The 19,105-nt window shown below is 50.6% G+C and overlaps 9 protein-coding genes across 9 annotated transcripts; 2 read left to right on the top strand and 7 right to left on the bottom strand.

The window, feature by feature from the left end:
- Positions 1-327: 327 nt before the first annotated feature.
- N7510_004181 (uncharacterized protein) lies at positions 328-742 on the bottom strand (the record flags this gene model as incomplete). The annotated part of the gene is made up of 2 exons (XM_056976107.1): positions 328-585; positions 668-742. 2 exons carry the CDS (start codon positions 740-742, stop codon positions 328-330), a joined length of 333 nt encoding a protein of 110 aa, XP_056836063.1.
- Positions 743-1,502: 760 nt separating this feature from the next.
- On the bottom strand, positions 1,503-2,093 carry N7510_004182 (putative ssDNA binding protein Ssb3; the record flags this gene model as incomplete). Its single annotated transcript, XM_056976108.1, has 3 exons — positions 1,503-1,573; positions 1,701-1,755; positions 1,851-2,093. 3 exons carry the CDS (start codon positions 2,091-2,093, stop codon positions 1,503-1,505), a joined length of 369 nt encoding a protein of 122 aa, XP_056836064.1.
- A 577-nt stretch (positions 2,094-2,670) lies between these two features.
- N7510_004183 (microfibrillar-associated 1 family protein) lies at positions 2,671-4,152 on the top strand (the record flags this gene model as incomplete). Its single annotated transcript, XM_056976109.1, has 1 exon — positions 2,671-4,152. One exon carries the CDS (start codon positions 2,671-2,673, stop codon positions 4,150-4,152), a length of 1,482 nt encoding a protein of 493 aa, XP_056836065.1.
- Positions 4,153-4,472: 320 nt separating this feature from the next.
- On the top strand, positions 4,473-5,291 carry N7510_004184 (SDR family NAD(P)-dependent oxidoreductase; the record flags this gene model as incomplete). Its single annotated transcript, XM_056976110.1, has 1 exon — positions 4,473-5,291. The coding sequence occupies one exon, from the start codon at positions 4,473-4,475 to the stop codon at positions 5,289-5,291; it is 819 nt and encodes a 272-aa protein (XP_056836066.1).
- Positions 5,292-5,417: 126 nt separating this feature from the next.
- Positions 5,418-6,244, bottom strand: N7510_004185 (trafficking protein particle complex subunit 5; the record flags this gene model as incomplete). The annotated part of the gene is made up of 2 exons (XM_056976111.1): positions 5,418-5,904; positions 5,964-6,244. 2 exons carry the CDS (start codon positions 6,242-6,244, stop codon positions 5,418-5,420), a joined length of 768 nt encoding a protein of 255 aa, XP_056836067.1.
- A 1,307-nt stretch (positions 6,245-7,551) lies between these two features.
- On the bottom strand, positions 7,552-8,457 carry N7510_004186 (uncharacterized protein; the record flags this gene model as incomplete). Its single annotated transcript, XM_056976112.1, has 2 exons — positions 7,552-7,935; positions 7,996-8,457. The coding sequence occupies 2 exons, from the start codon at positions 8,455-8,457 to the stop codon at positions 7,552-7,554; spliced, it is 846 nt and encodes a 281-aa protein (XP_056836068.1).
- A 4,217-nt stretch (positions 8,458-12,674) lies between these two features.
- N7510_004187 (rRNA-processing protein LAS1) lies at positions 12,675-14,041 on the bottom strand (the record flags this gene model as incomplete). The annotated part of the gene is made up of 4 exons (XM_056976113.1): positions 12,675-13,134; positions 13,198-13,653; positions 13,726-13,865; positions 13,922-14,041. The coding sequence occupies 4 exons, from the start codon at positions 14,039-14,041 to the stop codon at positions 12,675-12,677; spliced, it is 1,176 nt and encodes a 391-aa protein (XP_056836069.1).
- Positions 14,042-14,457: 416 nt separating this feature from the next.
- On the bottom strand, positions 14,458-15,648 carry N7510_004188 (uncharacterized protein; the record flags this gene model as incomplete). Its single annotated transcript, XM_056976114.1, has 1 exon — positions 14,458-15,648. One exon carries the CDS (start codon positions 15,646-15,648, stop codon positions 14,458-14,460), a length of 1,191 nt encoding a protein of 396 aa, XP_056836070.1.
- A 2,563-nt stretch (positions 15,649-18,211) lies between these two features.
- Positions 18,212-18,472, bottom strand: N7510_004189 (uncharacterized protein; the record flags this gene model as incomplete). The annotated part of the gene is made up of 1 exon (XM_056976115.1): positions 18,212-18,472. The coding sequence occupies one exon, from the start codon at positions 18,470-18,472 to the stop codon at positions 18,212-18,214; it is 261 nt and encodes an 86-aa protein (XP_056836071.1).
- Positions 18,473-19,105: the final 633 nt, after the last annotated feature.

Genomic DNA, 19,105 nt, shown 5'->3' on the forward strand with positions numbered 1-19,105 from the left:
TTTCCTTACTGGTGGTGTTTTGAGTGGTTTTCCCGGCGGTTTACTCTGGTCATCAATAGCAACCCACCTAAGATGGGTTAGCAGTCTATGGAATACATATTGACATTACGAAAGACAATCTTTTGCCCTGCTGGCATTAGGGAATTCAATTCCCAGCATGTGGTTGCTTATATCTACTGCATCTAATATCCCAGCTCATCCATTAATTTGGGCATGAGGTTCTGGCTCGTATCTTCGTAGCAATCACGCTGACTTGGTGGGAAAATCATTGATTCATACGCAACAAATTAACAAAAGCCGATTTGAGAAAGTCCTCACCCTCCCACCCTAATGCTTGCCCTTCTTCCCCGACACCAAGACGATTCCAAACAGCATCAGACACACAAACGCCACAATAAACGTCACCGAAACCATCGTGCAGCAATATTTCTCGCCACGCCGCCGCTCTCTGCGCTCAAGCACTTTGTCACACTCTTCGCAGTGCTTGTGTGGTTGAGCCTCGACATCTGGCCCGGACTGAGCGTGCAGTTCCACATCTGTGACACCTTGGTGGTCTTCATGATCAGCTTGGAGTACGGCGGTGTACTGAGCGAAATGGTTTTATCAGTAAAAAAGATTCCTTGGTTTGTTTTCCACCCACACCGTGTAGGAGAGAGTTATCGCTTACCCCGGTGGATGCGTTGGCGGGCGGTTGAGCGTAGAGCTCCTCGTAAGGGGGCACAGCGTCAGTGGATCGGCCCATGATGAATGAATGCGATAAGTGATAAGAAGAAATCCGAGGAGACCCCGGAAGAGTTGGTGATCAATGATGCTAATGCTGACAACAGGCAGCAGCGCAGATCTTCGCGGAATGGCTGAGCGCCGCTGTGGCTGAGCGTAGGGCTGGCTTGATCCCGCTTCCTTTTACCTCGCATCATCGTCAATCTGTTGACATTTCTTGCGAAATAATAATAGTGGGTGTCCCCGTTCGATCAAAAGAACGCGATAACTGCATCCAAAGTAGGATCCGAGGGTGTACCACTACTCGTTTCTTTACAAGTCTTCTAATCACCAACACGCCACCCTTGGAACGCTCAACTACTTGAAAAGAAGTCGACATAGCTGTACCGAGTACAATAAAATTGATTGCTCATCAAGACCATGACGAGGGCCTCGTTGTGCCTGGTGCCTTGGAAAAGTTGGAAGAGCTTCATGTTGTTATTGAGCCGGATGATTGGGATGCGTATTATGACTCGCTATGTACGTGGGATCCCGATCTTCGTTCTGTGGTGGAGCATTATTTGCATGAAGAGAAGACGAAAGGATGGAGCTTCAATGGTTGGGCTGCTTGCGCAAAGGACTACAATCGGAGAGAGAGAGATGCAGAGGGCGAGTGGACGAGCACTCCAGCGATTATTTCCATTTTAGCGAATATCATAACATCGTATGTAGTATGCCAGCACTGAATGATATGAGAATAGTTGAAGCAGGGACACTTTTTCCCAGTCGGTCATGGGAGTAATTCACTCGGCATCGTAGAAGATAGACTTGAAGCGATGGGTGGATTCGACCACTCGCTCGTAGATTTTATAATCTGTAACAGAAGTTAGCACACAAGCTAGCACGCCACGAGTGCCTTAACAAGAAGCAAATAAATGAAGAACGGCAAAATATGCCCAACACAGGAACTATATCAGCAGCTCCGGATATCAAGCACATACCACAATCACTTGGATTTCCCCAGTCCGTCGTTCCCAACACCCGAATACCGAGGCCCTACAGCCGCAGAGTTAGTATTATCCGCCCCATATCACCCAGAGCATATATCATAATCTTCTCGGTGACGATATAAGGAATGTATGTAGGCATACCTGCCCGCCCTCGAGGTCAGCCACTTTGCCCACAACCTCGACCAACTTGCCCATTTGCAGGTGGGAGTCCGGTTTCAGGATGAGTGTGACGTCGCCGTTGCCGCCGCATGTCACAGTCGCAGTATCACCGCGGAGCGCGGTCACGGTGCCCAGGAGGCGCACGGTGTGTGTTGAGCGCCCACCGCTGGAGGGATGGAAGGCGTGTAGGTGGGCGGGGAGGACGCGGGGCGTTTGTAGGGACATGATGGGTGTTCCTGATGCTGTATGGGTTGTGTGGGTTCAATTTGGTGTTTCCAAAAGGAAATGCTGTTGTTTTGCTTTGTGCGGAGGAGTTGATCGGGAATCAACCACACTCGCCCTGGACGCGGTCGCGCAACACGTGGTCACGTGAATTGATCCTCGATCAAGAAGAGTGGTGGATTGTAAACTAGTTGCGTAAGTGGATAACTCGATAAGCAGGGAAATCCTATAGTCCGTGAAACCGAGCATCTTCAGCACTATTTAGATCATATCTAGCATTCGTATGAGGCTTATAAATTTTGAATGGTTTCTAATTCATATAGTAATTAGCTATAGGGTTTCATAACAAGTCACCATGTCCGTTCATCACGTGATATGGAATCACCATTGCGGGCAAAAGCTTTGGTCCGACGCAGTTCCTTACCACGACAACTCCCCAACGGCCTGGCGCCGAGTAACACAGTTATCTGTCCAGTCATCATACTATTGGACAAGCAAATGAAGACCTGATCCGACAACATTTTGCCAACCCCCACCCCCTCAACTCAATCCTCGACAACACACCTCTACCACCGTCACGATGCCACCTCCACTCCCCTCCGACCGCCGCGGCATGACCGCAAACCCTCTCAAACCCGTCGGTCGCTATCGCCCAGGCAAGCCAGTTGCAGCTGAGGAGTCATCTTCAGAAGAGGAGGAAGACGATGCCGAAGCGCAACAAGAACAAGAGCGGCGCAGACAAGCAGAAGCACAACGACGGAAACAACGAGCACCTGCTGCAAGCTCTTTCCCTGCGGGCGCGGCTGGAAAGATTGCGAAGGGTGTTCAAAATGTGAGGATAGAGGAGGATGAGGATGAAGAAGGGTTTGTGACCGATGAGGAAGAAGATGAACCTGCGCGCCCATCGGGGCCAGCCAAGACTACGCCACAAGTTGCGACTGGAATGGGAGAAACAACAGTACAGAAGGCTGCTCCAGTGTCGGGGCCGGAAGCAAGCGACGAAGAAGAGGAAGAGGAGGAAGAGAGCTCGGAAGAGGAAAGCAGCTCTGAGGACGAGGCGCCGCGGAGGGTGTTGTTACGGCCTACTTTCATAAAAAAGGACAAGCGGGGAAACGCAGAAGCGCAAGCAACCGACAAGACGCAAGCACCGGCTGGCGGCGCAGATTCGACTGCAGACGAGGTACGTCGAGCTCAGCGACAGGAGAAAGCAGACAATTTGGTACGGGATCAGTTGGAAAAGGACGCAATTGCGCGCTCAGCAGCACACAGGGCTTGGGATGATGACGAACTCGTGGAAGCCGACGAAGAAGGGGCCATCGACGACCGCGACGGGGCGGACCCGGAGGCGGAGTACGCAGCATGGAAGCTACGGGAACTGAAACGACTCAAGCGTGAGCGTGAAACCATCGAAGAGGCTGAGAAGGAGCGCGAGGAGGTCGAGCGGCGCCGCAATCTGACGGCCGAAGAGCGGGATCGTGAGGACCGCGAGTTCCTGGCCAAGCAGCAAGAAGAGCGCGAGGCCAACCGCGGCCAGACTGGTTTCATGCAGCGCTACTTCCACAAGGGCGCTTTCTTCCGCGACGATCAGGAGCGGGAGGGCTTGGACCAGCGCAATCTCATGGGCCGGAGCTTTGTGGATGATGTCAACCGCGAGACCCTACCGCAGTACATGCAGGTCCGTGATATGACCAAGCTCGGCAAGAAAGGTCGGACTCGCTACCGAGACCTCAAAAGCGAAGATACCGGCCGCTTTGGCGATGGCTTTGATCACCGGTCTCGGGGTCGTCGCGACGGCCCTCCCGTTGGAATTACAGACGAGCGATTCATGCCTGATCGTGGAGACGATCGAGGTTCGGGACCTACGGGGCCGACCGGTGCCAATGCCAGTGTCGTGCGGTCGAGACGCAGGTCGAGGTCGAGATCTCGCTCTCCTCGGCAGGATCGTTACGAACGAAGCCGGTCCAGAGAACGGACGCGGCCGGACCAGGGCAGTCACCGCAAGCGAAGTCCATCGCCCTACGAGGACCGGGAGAAACGGCGGCGAGTAGAGCCCGCTTCATGAGGTCTCAACAGAGCTGAAAAGGAACATAAACAAGGTGCATGGCGCATATGGTGCAGCTTTTTGATTCTGATTTGTGGTTTTTACGTCGAATAACATGCTCTTACGGGCGATATTGTAATATAAATGACCAAAAATGGAATTGATGGTGGCCATCGATATACTTGAAGTACTTCGTATCAGCGGCGGGATATCGGATTTCGACCGATCCTCCGACGTGCAGATGTGAAGAGGGGCTGGCTACATCATCATCGCCTTCCCTTCTTCTCACACAAAATCCTTTAATCCTTTTGCATATTATCACCTCTTCCTTTGGCCTCAACATGGCAGCAACGCACGCCATTTACCCCAGCCTACGCGGCAAAACCGTGCTCGTCAGCGGTGGCGCCGAAGGCATAGGCGCCGCAACGGTCGAACTCTTCGCTCGACAAGGCAGCCAAGTGCTCTTCATGGATATTGCGGAAACATCCGCGCAACGGACGATTGATCATATTGTCTCGCTATCTCAAGAGGCCACAGCTCGAGGCGCGCCGTCTATCACAGCCCCAATCTTCTACCGCTGCGACCTCACAGATCTCTCCGAGCTACAAGCTACCGCAGCTCGAATCCTTCAAGAGCACGGCGTCGTGCATGTCCTGGTCAACAACGCTGCTGCCGGAGCTGGCTTGGCACGACTAGCCACAGAGAAAGTAACGGCCGAAGCATGGGATTTCCAGATCAACGTCAACCTCCGCCATGTCTTCTTCCTCACCCAGGCCGTGGTGCCCGCCATGAAGAGTTCCGGGGGAGGAAGTATTGTCAATCTAGGCTCTATCACATGGAAGGTCCCATCTTCAGACTCGCCAGTATACGCTTCTTGCAAGGCTGCTATCATGGGTCTTACGCGGACGCAGAGCAAGGAGTTTGGAGAAGCTAATATTCGGGTGAATAGCGTTATGCCCGGGGCGATAGCAACGCAGAGGCAGAGGAAGGAGGTTCTGACGGATGCGTATCGTGCGGAGATTTTTCGGGGACAGAGCTTGAAGCGTGATTTGGAGCCCGAGGAGGTGGCTAAAGTGATTGTGTTTCTAGGAAGTGACGAGGCAAGCGCTGTCACGGGGAGCTCGTATGTGGTTGATGGTGGGTGGTGCAGTGACCCTTGATACAATCCAGAATTGCAGGACTATGTATATGTGAGGTGTATATTGCTACTGTGTATCGTATTGTTGGGAATAATCAGAAGGAAGAAAGAATCCAGCAGCAGACCCGAGTGGCGAGGAGGGAGGTGTTTATTTGACACCCGCTCTCTCCAACACCTTCTCCCGCTCCATGACACTATCACCAAACCGTAGCAAGAAGACCGTGCGACTGGGCCACATCTCCGAAGGCTGATTGTGAGCCGAGACCTTGGCTTCAAACCCACACCCGTCGCACACGCCTTCGATAATGCCCGCCACGAACGCGGCGCAATTGAGCATGCTCATTTCCCGCGGCACGCTGATGTAGGTGTTGACCAGTGGGTCATTGTCGGTGATCATGTATTCATTAGGGGTATCGGGGGACACGGAGTGCTCGAGGGCGTCTGCGGAACGCTGGAAGAGCAGGCGCCAGAGAGGACCGTGGATGAGATGGAGCAGGGTGATTATCCGGAGAGGACGGTTAGGAGGGGAGGAAGAGGTGGAAGAACTCGAGAGTGCGGAGGATGAGGTGGATGTGCTGCGGTAGAAAAGGAGGTCGAGCAGGCGCAGGCCGAGAGGATAGCCTTGTTCATTTAGTCTGGAAAGAAGCCTGTTAGTATCCCGTCTTGAGTTGAATATGCGCAAGGTGCAGCCTACCGTTTCTCTAGATCTTGTATCCCTGTTACCCTCCGCTGAGCGTATGTCACCATCTCCGCGAACAGAAAGGCGAAGCTCGCCCGGCTGAGCTCTGCATTGCGACTGCGGTTTAGATGCCGGTCGTAGATGGTCTTGCGATTGGAGGGAACGCGCAGCCCGGACATGGGCTGGCTGGGTGTCTGTGCCTGTTGCGGTGTCTGCGGCTTATCGCTGGATGCTGATTGAGGTGGGCCGGCATTGCTGATGGACATCACGGCCGAGTGTCTGGGGGGAGCAGACATGTTGGCGTGATGTGATGGGGTTGGCACGATACGGGGGAAAGAGGGGGAGGGAGAGAGGGGAGGTAAATTGAGGAGATAATATGGCGGTGATAAACAAGAAGAGAGGTGGAGCACCGATCAAACCGAGCAGAGCATTGTCGGAGGCAGTTAGTTGATATGTAGCAGGTAGTTGGAGATGGAGCAAGTTGGTTCAGGTACGGCGGAGCACATCGCCCCTCCGCGCACTCGGTCGGCTTCACGAGCGCGTGTAGAGACACCAGGGCTTCGAGAAGCATTTTTCTTTACTTGTTTACGGGTAAAAGAATTATTTTCCAAGAGGACAATGTATCACAACAAATCCATTGCTCTATTTCACTACAGCTCAAGACGAGTATTCCCCAGCGCGATAGCTCAAAATACCTCGAAAAAGTCTTCATGTATCCAAGAGTCTTCCGAGACTCTTCGCAGTATCCAAATAAAAACGCCCTGCTTCTATAACCAGACACAATTAGCACATGGCTCGTCTGATAGTTCGGACTCCAGAGGAGAACACGATTTGAAAAAACAAAGTGCCAACGAATGGACCAGCCAGAATCAGACATCCAAGGAAGAAATTGCGCACAGAACCGTCTGAAATGGGTTCAAGTCGACGGCTAGCGTGGAAACTGCGAATGTAGGAAAAATTTTCATCATAAGAGAGGGCTGGCAAGCCCTCTCTCTGGCTGGTCCATGGGAGACACAAAAGAGACAAAGAGCAAAAGCGACTTACCCAGTCAGTGTTAGTTAATAAAAATGGCAAGTCAAGACCATAAACACCCTGTAAGCTGTGTGCAGAAGCTAACATCAAACTCCTGGCAGGTTGGGTGGTGGAGGGTGTCACACAGAGAAGAAGAAAAGAGAGAAAAAAATTGGCGCGTGGGAGGCTTTTTATGGGCGGATGTTATTGCCTGAGGCAGAAACCTCTGATCCACTCCAGATCCGGTGAAGAAAATAGAAGAAAAGAATAACAAAAACCAAACTATTACTCAAAAAAATGCTAGAGGACCTTGCGGCTGATCAAAAACAAAAATGGATGTCTCTGCAATGTGCATCCACCATAACTAGATGCGCTGCGGTAGTCTTGGCTTTGCTATGGATTGGCTTTGCTATGGATTGGCTTTGATTTGGATTGGCTCTGCTATGGATTGGGTTTGTTATGGATGGTAGTTCTGGTTACTATGGCTCGGCTGAAGAAAAATGCCTGGTTTCTCCTTGCTATTGGAAGTTTCTTGGCTAGTAGAAACGGAATTCCATTGAGCTATGATTTCAATTATCCACCTCTCAATTCACTAGAGGATAGTATCCAACCATTCAACAATGCTCTCGATCTCAACACCACTGATAGAAGACTGGTTAATATCTAGACCCGCCTCTATGTATGCAGCAACAAGCTGTCCTCTCAGCCCTTCATCCTCGGTTTCAGGCCGTGGGAAGCCATGGACACACTGCATGACCGTGCGCGCTTTTATAACCAAGCCAAACTTTCGCAACATCGCATAGAGTGCTTTGGCAATGTCATCACCTTCCTGGATGTCAAGTGGAAACTCTGTTGCCCATCTGACCTGGTTGGTCGACCAACTCTCCCAGGTGATATTTTCGTTGAAGAGTAGAACCTCGAACAGTCGCTCCATTCGCAAGCCCTCCTGCTTCTCGCAGAGCATTTCCTTACTTCCCTACACATACCCATTGCCAATTAAGCTTTCACCAGTGAAGGGAATGAAATATATACTTACCTGAATCTTGAAATGGCAGGCTTCGTCGAAAACTCGGCCGTGAGTTTCTCTTTGCAATCCAAAGTCCAAGATCGGAGGCTGTTGGACCAGCATCCGGCGCCAGCTTGCTTCTTTTCGCATATACATTGCTCTTTTCGTGTTGCTCCGGTTCATATCCAAGGCTGCAAATTTGAATTTATACTTTTCAGATTCTTTATCGGAGCTTGGAAAGATACAAGGGAATGCCTCGGCGAGGAGCGGGTTCTGTATCTGGTCATGCATCGGAACGTCAGGTTTCTCGAGAGGGGAAAAGAATAAGGCCCTCTGAATCTGGACTGATTTGCTGATCAGGATGAGCCAGCTTCGACACACTCGCTGTGCGGCGACGAGAAGAGTGCGCAAATCGAGTTGGAGTAGGATCATCTCCAGGATTTCCGCGGTAGAGATCGCCTGGTCCCTCGCTGTGCGTGTTGTGGTATTCATGATCGCAAAAGGTCTTGAGCCAGATCAAGCGATGGACTGTGAATACCAATTCTTAGCGGACTATTTTTTACGCTCTTCAACGCGATTCAACCCCGCTTCCAAGAATTGAGGCTCCCGCGTTACGCCCTGCTCGCCCCCTTCCATTTCTTAGCTGCCTAGGGGCGGAATCTTAACAGCTGTTAGAACCTTTTATGCATATTGTGAAATGATTGAGACAGGCGATACTGCAATGCCAAACGGTTCAACCATAACACCAACAGTGAAAGATCCGTTGCTGGTCGTACAACGCTTTTCATTCCAGATCTGCACTAGAAACAACGTCCTACTCCGGTACGCGCTGCAAAAAGGTTTTGGCATTGCCAACAGGGTCGTAGATGAGGAGGAGGCGACACATTACGGGAATTGTTAAGGAGTGTCGCTTGACGGCCTACCTCGCAGCAGATATAAATCGAGGTTGCACGAATCGGAAAAGAACACTGTGTACGTGGCCGAGTCTCGATGTATCGAGCAAACGCGCCAGACGACAGGCCGAGCAACGAGCTGGTCGCCCAGTCTGACATACTTGAGGTGTAAACTAGTCAAATAAGAGACAGCCACATACCGAGTTCACTTAGATCACACGGTCTTTATTATTTGTCGTAATAATGCGCAGTTGAGATCTCCGTTCTTAAGAGTTGAGGAACAGGACGTTGATTACCAGCTGGCAATGAAGATCAATGAAACAAAACAATTAGACAAATACGTCAAAAAATGCATTGCGGACAGTGAGTAGAAAGGAATAACACGACTGAGAAAGGATCAGGGTGGACCAGGGCTTTGGAGATAGTGTCTTTAGATGATGATTTCATTTTGTTGCCCGGCCCCAAGCACGAAGTCGGGGCAAAAACTCTGCTACATATAGCACGTGAAGGCAGGTTTAATCCTCTCGCTTAACAGGAATAAATCAAGGTTTTTGGCGCCCGACTTCGTGCTTGAAGCCGGGCAACAAAATGAAGATCATCATCTAGCGGACACTGAACTTGTTATCCTTGAGAGGGGCAGGTTATGTACACGAAAAATCCAAATGGTCAAAAAGGGCCATGATTATATACTTAAGTGACGGCAATCTTTACTGGTATCCCTCCCCCTCGGACAAATCGGTTCTTTTAAGTACGTGGGTTCAGCCGACTAACATCAGGTCTAAGTCCCAAAGACAAAGCCGAAATGCTCTCTAATAAGCTACTTAATCATAAGTAGTCGACAGACTTTAATATTGAGCCAATTAAAGGCTTTTGAGTGGTAGAGATAGGGGTGCTCAGACACCCTAGAATAGATCTCGAGTGCCAGACGCATACGCATTCAAATGGTCTTCTAGTGTTGCTTTGTCCCTCAAAATAGTCACTACGTGCCTCTTCAGATTGTACAAATTTTGCAAGTAAACTATCTAACAAATCAATAAGGGGCTAAACTCGAAGATCAATCCTATTTCAGAGTTTCGGGCGCTGAGGAATGGCCCGGCCGCAAATTGGGGCTGGTACTCCACTCCAAGAGAGCTTGTATAAGTATAAATACGCCAACCTCTATTGAACCGAGACAATTACCTCTCAAAAATCTTGTTGGAAGATAATTGAGATATTCTTTTCTTATGGGTTCGGTTTCACACAAGCCGAAATTCTGGCTAGTCCTTCTTTCCCTTTTCTTGCACTATGTTGCTATATGCTCTGCTGATCCCCGAGACCACTGGGCATGGAATGATCGCGTTAGCTGCAGTCCTAGGAGGTATGAGTTGGCAGAAGCCTGGGATGAATTCGCCGCTCTAGCAGATGAAAGCTCTTATGTTCTCTCTAGGCCCTTGTCTACAGAAGACAGAGAAATGCTAAAGGCCATGTACAATCCGACTGTCAATGAGATGGATGATATTAAAAGTAGGCTATCATTCTTATGATCCATCAAAAAGAACACGGAATCTCACAATTTTATCTCTTATAGCATACCACAGCAGGATGAAGGACCTAGGCAGGGATGGTATACCAATGCCATATAGCTTATATTGCGATGATTCTGCTATTGTACATGTTACAAAATACCAGGATGGTCCAAATAAGGGCAGAGACCTTCCACGCAGCGGTGAGTGGTCCTGATCCGAAATATGCGAACCTCCGGGCTAAAAGTATCGGGCTTAGAACGATTTGTTTATTTTACAAGAACCCCTCCTGGCCAAGAAATCAAATTCCGGTGGCCGCATGATAAAAATCCCTGTTTCGATGAGGAGGGCTCTCCAAGGGGAGGTTTTGCTTACGAACCAGAAAATGTGATGGTTCTGTGTCCCAGATCTTGGGCCAGCCCTCCAAGTCGCCTCTGCCAAGAAGACACAAGAATGCCCTGGGGTACATATATCGACGATATGACAACTGTTGGATCAGATATCTTTCATGAATTGACACATCTTCGGCTTCACAGTAAGTTTCACTTACGGTGTACTCTAGTATTGAACTAATCATCCTCTTTTAGCTACAGATGACGCTTATGAGTTTCTTGACTGTCGCCGCCTCGCTAGAACACATCCAGAAAATGCACAAAACAACGCAAACTCCATGATGTATTTTGCGATAGGTAAGAAATGTTTCATTGTACAATCATTTTAATACATCAATATTTAATAGTTTGCTAACTTGGGATACTTATAGGGGTACTATACAAAGGGAATAATTGGTCCTCTGGATGGGCCGACCGACCGCTACCAGAGGGCTGGTAAGACCTTTAAATTTAATTGTTGATGGATGTAATTTGATGCAGACCATAGCCAGATCCTACTAGCGAGAACATACTGAAATCAGTTGGGGGGAGGAGGGGGGGAGGCTCTTATTGCGCAATCGTTCACAGGGGCGAGGAGATTCAAACCCGAAAACTTCCTCTGGATCAACGGCGCTTGTCAATCCAATCCAATTCAAATTCAGATGTCATTTGCTCGATGTAACCCGCTATACATAGCTGCTGCTATGCGGGAGTTCTATTGGGCCCAGCCCGGCAGCGGAAAAATAAGTATGGCTGCCGGAGCCTACATGGTAGTCGAAGATTGTCCTCAAGAAGATAATGGTGCAGATGTAGGACGCAAGAAAATAATAGTGTAGAAGGGAGCGAAAGAGTTCAAATCCTAAAGGAAATACACAAAGGAATCGGGCAAAAGAAGGAAAACCAAAACGCCGATCGTCGGCCATCGGCCAAACCACCCACGGCCGTAACGAGCCAGGGCCCAATGTCCGTCCCGTACAGGCACGCGACGTCCGCCAAGAACAAACGGACTATACAAACGCCCGGCCGGCTGGATCAGTATATCTACGTCGTATCGCCCTGACTCCTTTTCTTCCTGTGAGCTTTTGGTAGGTTGTTCTCGGCCTAGTTAGATTGAATCAAAATCTCACTTTAGCCCATTACAACGGCCGCCCTTCGTACTCTCCAACACACCAACAACGTCAACATAAACAGCAGCATGATCAACAAACTCTCCTATATCAAATCGCCGTCTTTAATCAGCTTCCTCGATATCAGCGGGGTCTCACATCCCCAGATCGGTACGTTATTTTCCTATATTTCTCGACCGTTCGCTCACATTGCAAGCTGTATTGGCTTATTACAGACGCGTTGAATCCTCCCCCTAGACGTATGCAATCAGGTTCTTAGGCGCTTTCGCACGTACACGTGTCGACAGTCGATTATTGAGACGTGATCGCTTGTGCGTTAGCCTCTTGGTCAAGACCCCCGCGAGTGCTAGTCACATTGGAGGCGTTGTTACGAGGCAGACGGAACCAGGATAGGGGGAGAATCTTATACGTTCAGCGGCTTCGGCCATCTAAGACAGAGTCAGTAATTTGGTAAGTCCCATATTACAGATTGTATCACGGCTTAAGAGAGAAAGTCTTCGTAGTGCATACAGGACGAGAGGTGAGGGCATCAAAATGCCGATGACACAAACTGCTTACGGGAGCAGGCGGCGAAATTGAGGTTGTGGGTATCGATTGCATTGCTATTTCATCTAAGTTACGCAGTAGGCTATCATGTGATATTTCATTACAGTACACTTCGACAACCTGAAATACGCAAGAGCAAATTGGGACTAATGTGTTTCGAAACAGGGTTGGAGAATGAACCTTGTGTGCAAAAGTGGTGAAACTGATTTCGATCCATCCTGTAACGTGCTGCCAGCAGCGAAGTTAATTAATGTAGCAGTAAATGATTGCTCAAGCCATGCCCAACGGCCGACTGTCCCATTTGTCCAACAACCCCCATCCATGCTGGCGCAGCTCAGCGAAGGGAGCTGCATCTGAATGACCATTTTGAGCAGGGTTCGCCAATTTCTGGCCATGAACCGATACAGCGTTAGACTCTTCCTTGGTTTCTTGCAACTTTGCGCTCAACATCTTCGCCCAGTGCCCTGAGCTTTCTTCGCAGGCTCGGAGAACATAACTGCGTGGATACATTCGCCTGTATGATATCCAGAAGGGAGAACTGGACACATGATCCAGCCATAAAAAGAGGACTTCGGCATGCGCATTGCTCGATGTATCTTTTGCCTCGTTAAACGCCAGATCATCCACCAGGGCCTCTGTCAGGTACATCATAAACGAAGGATCACTCTCTGTGACCGTCCGCAGGACTGTATCCCATTTGGCGAACGTATCATGCAAAGACTCTCCGAGTCTATGACGATCGTCAGCATGTGACTCAAAATCAGTATCTCAAGGTGGAGAATTAAAGACTCACTTGCGTCCAGCAGGAATCAAAATAGACTCATCGAGCAAAACACTCGGCAGAACTCGGACACCAGTACCTGACACGTTGCAAATAGAAACCAACTGCGCCGCGGTAATTAGGTCCTGGTCTCTTTTGCGTTTCTTGGATAATGGCTCTGCTGTGGCGTTGGAGCCACCCGAAATGGGAAGGAGAGTGTCACGTAAGGCCTTCTTAACCGAAGCGATGTCATCAGAGTCGAGAGGGGGCGCCTCGCCAAATTCATCGATGCCGGCCCAATAATTGTCCCACAGCCACTCCAAGGAGCGCTGCGTTGCTTTCCGCAGCACTACCAGAGATGGTGGTTCCCGGTGAGTCGCCTCGTGGCGAAGCTCGACAAAGGACGCGGGCAGTCCAAGATCAACGGCACGCTGGAACATGGTCCTGCGCTGGCCGGGGATCTTGGAGTCCACGAGACCGGTTACAAAGCTGGGATTTTTTTGTGAGTCAAATGTAAACAAGGTTCAATGAGAGGTAAAATCCACGGGGATGAATACGAACCGACAAAAAGCAGCAGAATATGTTGCCCGAATTGAAAAGATCGAATTCCGCTGCGCATCGTCATGGAGAATGGCATCCGTCAGAAGCGCTGTGGCCTCGACATGATGGGGGATATTACCGCGCAATTTCCAAGCCGCAACCTTTTTCGTATTAACGCATCAGCGACAGAAGCAGACCTGAATGGTTTGATACGTACCGTTGCGCAGGCACGGGATCGCAAGTCTGGGCCGTCGTACGAAGGCGAGGGATAGAACTGGTTCCGCACTTCGATTAACTGGGATTTATGTTTCCACGCCGTGAAGATGACTTTCGCCATACTCTTCTGCTGTACCTGAATAATAATTCCGTGGTCAAGGTGAATTTCGATCGACTTTTGAAAATGTGCCGGATGATGGTTGTTCCGTGGAGAGCCGCCTCCGCCAATCACAGACGCTGTCTATACCTGTACATTGGAATATGATTTGTTGTAGTAACTAACAGTACGTAGTTTCGGTAGCAACTGTGTTGAAGATGTATCGACTATTGTGTACGCATACATCACCAAAAGAAGATAAGAACGGGTAGCGAAGCCCGGCTCTTGTAGCCATCTCATATAAGGGTATCCATCCATTCATCGACGCCAGTCAAAACCCCCCAGAAAAGAAAAAGAAAAAGAAACTCCACGCTATGGCCGCTCGAAAACATACAATAAAGAAAACTGAAAGACTGTGGCGTTCGTCGAAAGCGATCGACTCAAATCCAGCCATACCCATAGCTCATGCATGGTTGGTTGAGGCTGGCAAAGGGCTGCGCAGCAGGCATTGTCTGCTGCTCGGAATCGTCGGATTCAAAGAAGAAAGATTTATGGAGAAGGTTGAGAGCTTGCTTGGAGGACTGCCTCGCAGCAGGCAGGCCTTTCTGCCGGGGTGTGGGCGTGGCATCGGCTGAAGGGAAGAGTTGTTGCGGAACTGCCTCTAAACCGTTCATCTCTCCATCACTATTTTGGGAGTCCTCATCTTGGTCGTCTGTCGGGATAAAAGCTTCCTCCAGCTTCAGCCCCTTGCCAGGACTTGCTTGCAGTGCAGACGAGAGGCGCATATCAGGTTGGCTGTAGAGACCCATGCCGACAAGCTCTTCCTCGGGCTTTTTCGTCTCGGTCACTGGCCTCGATTCATTACTTTCGAACTGCTGGATCGGAAGAAAATTGGGCGTCGATGGGCCGGTCAGCTCGCCTGAGGACGGCACACTGACGTAGCTGGGACATGTCATGTCCGCGGGAGGAATGCTGCTGTTCAGCGAGAACATGTCCATTGCCCACGTATCAGTCATGGGAGGGGGGACAATTGACAGATCTGGTTGGGTTGGCGTGGTATCCCAGGCCATGGGCTCGATCTGTGAGTTCGGTATTGCCAAATGAGTCTGATGTGGTGGTAGCGGAAATGATTTCTCGGAGTAGAAAGAGAAATAATCGGTTGGAGAATAAGGTGTCGGCATAGGATACGAAAGCATGTTGTTGTCATAAGCCGGCAACTGGTCAAATGACTGATCTGGCATGGCGCCCATACCGGGCTGGTTCTCCGGGATGAAATCAGGGTTACGGTGTGGGTTGGATAGTCCTCGCGGCCTTGCTGATGATGGATGCCAGCTGATAGGGCGCGAATTCCGGGCCCGCATGGCAGAAGCGAGCATGGCGGCTTGAATGGTGGAAGACTGATAAGCCGGCAGACCAAATGATAGATGGTTTTGAGCTAACATCGTGGCCCGGCGCTTGATGGTGGCCGAAGAAGGGCTGTTGCCGGCACTCCGGGGCTTCATGACCCGCGAGTGCCGTGGGCGAGGAACAGACCGAGAGAAATCCTGCATGGCTGATGGGCTATAGGCATTTCCCGACGGACACCATTGCGTGCCGGGGGAAGACGCCGGATACCAGCAGTAACCGGCCATAGAAGAGAGCTGAGGTAGTGAATGAGGTCAGTCTGGAGTCAGCGAAGTGCCGGTGGGTGGGCTGGCATATGGGGTGATGGCGGGCAAGTATATATGATGTGTGTGTTTGAGAATGATCAGTCAGGCATAGCACGACCAGTACTTGTAATAAAGAAAAAAACCAGGGAGCGATCTACCACCCGCTCCAGGTCCACGATGCTGATCGCATGCTAAGATGACACGACGTTGACACTAACGAAACGGGCCTAGCCAAGGGCGCAGGCAGAACCAAATAAAGGGCTATGGAACGGGGCGAAATGATCCATGATGATGAATCAGATGGCCCATGCCGCCACACAGGGTGGACTGGGGAACAGAGACCCTCACACGGGCCCGGCCTGGGGCTATAAATTCCGGTTTCCACTGTGAAATTATGATTTGTGTATTTTCTATGAACTCAAGCGCCAGGAACCTTGGCCGAGGAATGCTGCTTGGCTGGCCAATAATCAACCCCATCCCATCCTCATCCTGCGTCTTCCTTTATTGCCCAGTCCGCATGCTTAGATTTAAATATTAATACCTTACTTAGTGAATTTGGCTTGGTCCCCCCAACACAGACAGCTTTGCCTTCCCTTCCTTTCTTTCATAGCGTCACCGTCCCGTTACGCAAGGGTTACAATGTGATGGACGAGAGGATCGCTCCCTTCTCGAGTTGCGGTGGCAGGGATGTATAAGTGGAGCAAAGAATCCCCGAATGTGGAAGGTTTGCTTTGACGCGGAACCGTTCCAAGTTGGGGCATGTACCGTCGCCATTGCTCCGTGCATGCCCGGCTGTGATCATCACCCCCCGGACTACATGATGCGTCTCCTGCATCATCCGCCACCTTTTTTTGTTTTTGTCTTTCCGATCCCAGACCGTTCCAAATGCTGCTGCCAATCAAGACTAGAGCTGCGTAGGATACCTGCATTTTTGATCATCTGCAAGGCTTGTCTTGTATACATGGTGGGCCTGTTTCATAAAGTCCGGTATCGCCACAGTCTGTTCGAACTCACGCTCGGCTCCCGTATGCCGTTGAGCCCAACGTGGATCTTTTGAGATGGAGAACGTCCGCCCCTCTCTTATGGAGTAGGTTTAATAAATAGCTAAGATTCGATAGTTGGTTGGTCCCAGCCCTGTCTAGGATGTCGGGAAAATCAGACCCAAAGGATAAAAAAGTGGATCCGGTCTCTTTTTTTCCTGTCCCATTCTTTGTGTCACCGATCCAGAAACGAGCGGTAGAGCCACCATTCACAACGTGGCCGGGCGGATCTGATCGTGTTTAGCGCCCACCGTGCCAAAGCCAAAACCTGCTCGGTTTGATTGTTTCATTATTATTTTTCTCTTTATATTTCCATAAACCATTGGCTAAATATAGTTAGGGATCATGCATTATCATACTGTAGCTACATCACGGTCCAGTTCCTTCATCCTTTAGACCCCTGAGAGGGCCGATGCATATCACCATCATTACACGGCAGGAGCGATCCAACTCGGGAAGCTGGAGAGACCCACTTCCTGCACTTCGAAGGGGAATAAATTAATTTATCGTACATCCAGAAGGTCAGGGGGCTGACCAAACATAGTACAAATAATAACGGGCAGTTCCTCCCCCCCCTCTCGTCTAGTGGACCTACTTGGCCCCTCCGTCCATCACGGCTGACACAAGCCCATCGTCAACTGCCGATCCCCAGAGTATGTGCTGCGCACACCGTAGCAGGAGCGGTAGTGGGAAAAAACTCCCCGGTGGTGTCCGTCCTACTTCTACTGTACTCCTGCTACAGTGAAGAAAAAAAGATCGTCTATTGAAGATTTCCCCGAGACACAAACGCTGACACAATACCATGTAATCATAATTATCATCTCGAGTCCGAACTGTTAGGGAGCGGTCACTGTCCGAGACCCAGGCCACAATAGATCGGGGGCTGATCAGCCACTTTTTGTTGCTCGCGAGCCTCTTTACCTCCCCCCCCCCCCCCCCACTCCAAGGGAAACCTCCGAGCTGCCTAGGGAGTCCCTGGCCACTAGCGCCCATTCCATGCCTAGCTTCTTTCCCATCTTCTAGGACGTTCCAGTCGGGCCTTTATGATTGCCTGGCCGATCCCTGATTTAGCCCCAGCGCAGGCGGAAGGGAGCGGGCTAATCAATTTGGCTTGCTTTAGCGGCATGTCATCAGCCCCTTACGGTGTAGCATCGCGCGGATTGGGGAATGCTCGGGTTCCTCCCCCCTCTTCTTATGATAACCGTGCGTCGAGGGCAGATGATATAAGGCAAGCGGGGGGTAGAAACTGTACAGGGAGCCGAAATGCGCCTCATTGGTGGCCCCCGAGAGCTTCGACGATCTTGGATCCGGTGAGATGGTCCTGTCTTTGCCGCTGGCCCGAGTCTTGAATCACAGCTGGATGAGAATCACTAGATCATAGTGCACTACCCACTAAGTGTCTGTGACACAACGCCAAAAGACCGGGTACTGTACACGTAGACCATGGAGAGCTGCAGGTGAAAATAGATTCCTCCAGCCAATGCTGTAGCCTAATCGGTGTTTCGTCATGATGGTCGAGCGCCTGGTCGGCCGGACATCCCTTTGGGGCACAGTTCGGTTTCAACCACGGCCTTAATCTCTCTCGATGGTCGTTGGGTTGGGTTGGAGTCCTGACACCTGGATCCTGACGCCGAAGGCGCTACGCCACGTAGGCCCAGGTGCCGGGTCCGCCTAGAATTCTCGCCGAAGCTCAAACACACTTGCGACGCCTGGTGGCGGAGCAGAGATTGATTGAGTGCTCGTAAAGGGGCTGGGCCATAAGCCATGAGTCGTGGCAGCTATGTAATAATCTTTGAAAGGCTAACTATTTGCCCCTTTGGGTGTTGGGGCTCATGCACGGCTACTACTACACAGCCTAGTTGATCGTGGTATGTATGCGTCGAGGACGAGGGATCCCCCATGCAGGGGCCGATCCTGGGCCTAACACACTGCTCTCTCTTCCTACAGTAACACCCAGACATGCCTTGCAGGGCACACAGGCGCGGTCGGCCTGCGGTGAAACAAGGCGCGCAATCTCCCGAGCGTTCGGTTGGGCTGGAAGTTGGCGTTCGACCGTGACATGTGTAAACCGGTACGATGGACTACGCAGTTGGTGGTCCATTACGAGGTACACAAAAAAGTATGCATGTACGGGGCTCGGATCTCGGGGACTTGGGTTTCGGCCGTTAAATGGTAAATGGCAAAAAGCTGCACCTCGGACACAATAATAATGGCTCGAGGCCCACCGCAGACTAACAATCTACTAAGAAAACTTTGATCGTTTTCGTTCCGATCGAACCGGGATAGGCTCAGGATTGCCAATAATGCACCAACGATAGCTCATACTCGGCATCTGGCACTTACATTCTTTCCTGCTGGTGCATCTTTCGTAAACCTACCACACACACCCACGCACCTGT

Source organism: Penicillium lagena (genome assembly GCF_028827675.1).
Source record: "Penicillium lagena strain IBT 129212 chromosome Unknown utg000002l_segment0_segment0, whole genome shotgun sequence".
Taxonomy (NCBI): domain Eukaryota; kingdom Fungi; phylum Ascomycota; class Eurotiomycetes; order Eurotiales; family Aspergillaceae; genus Penicillium; species Penicillium lagena.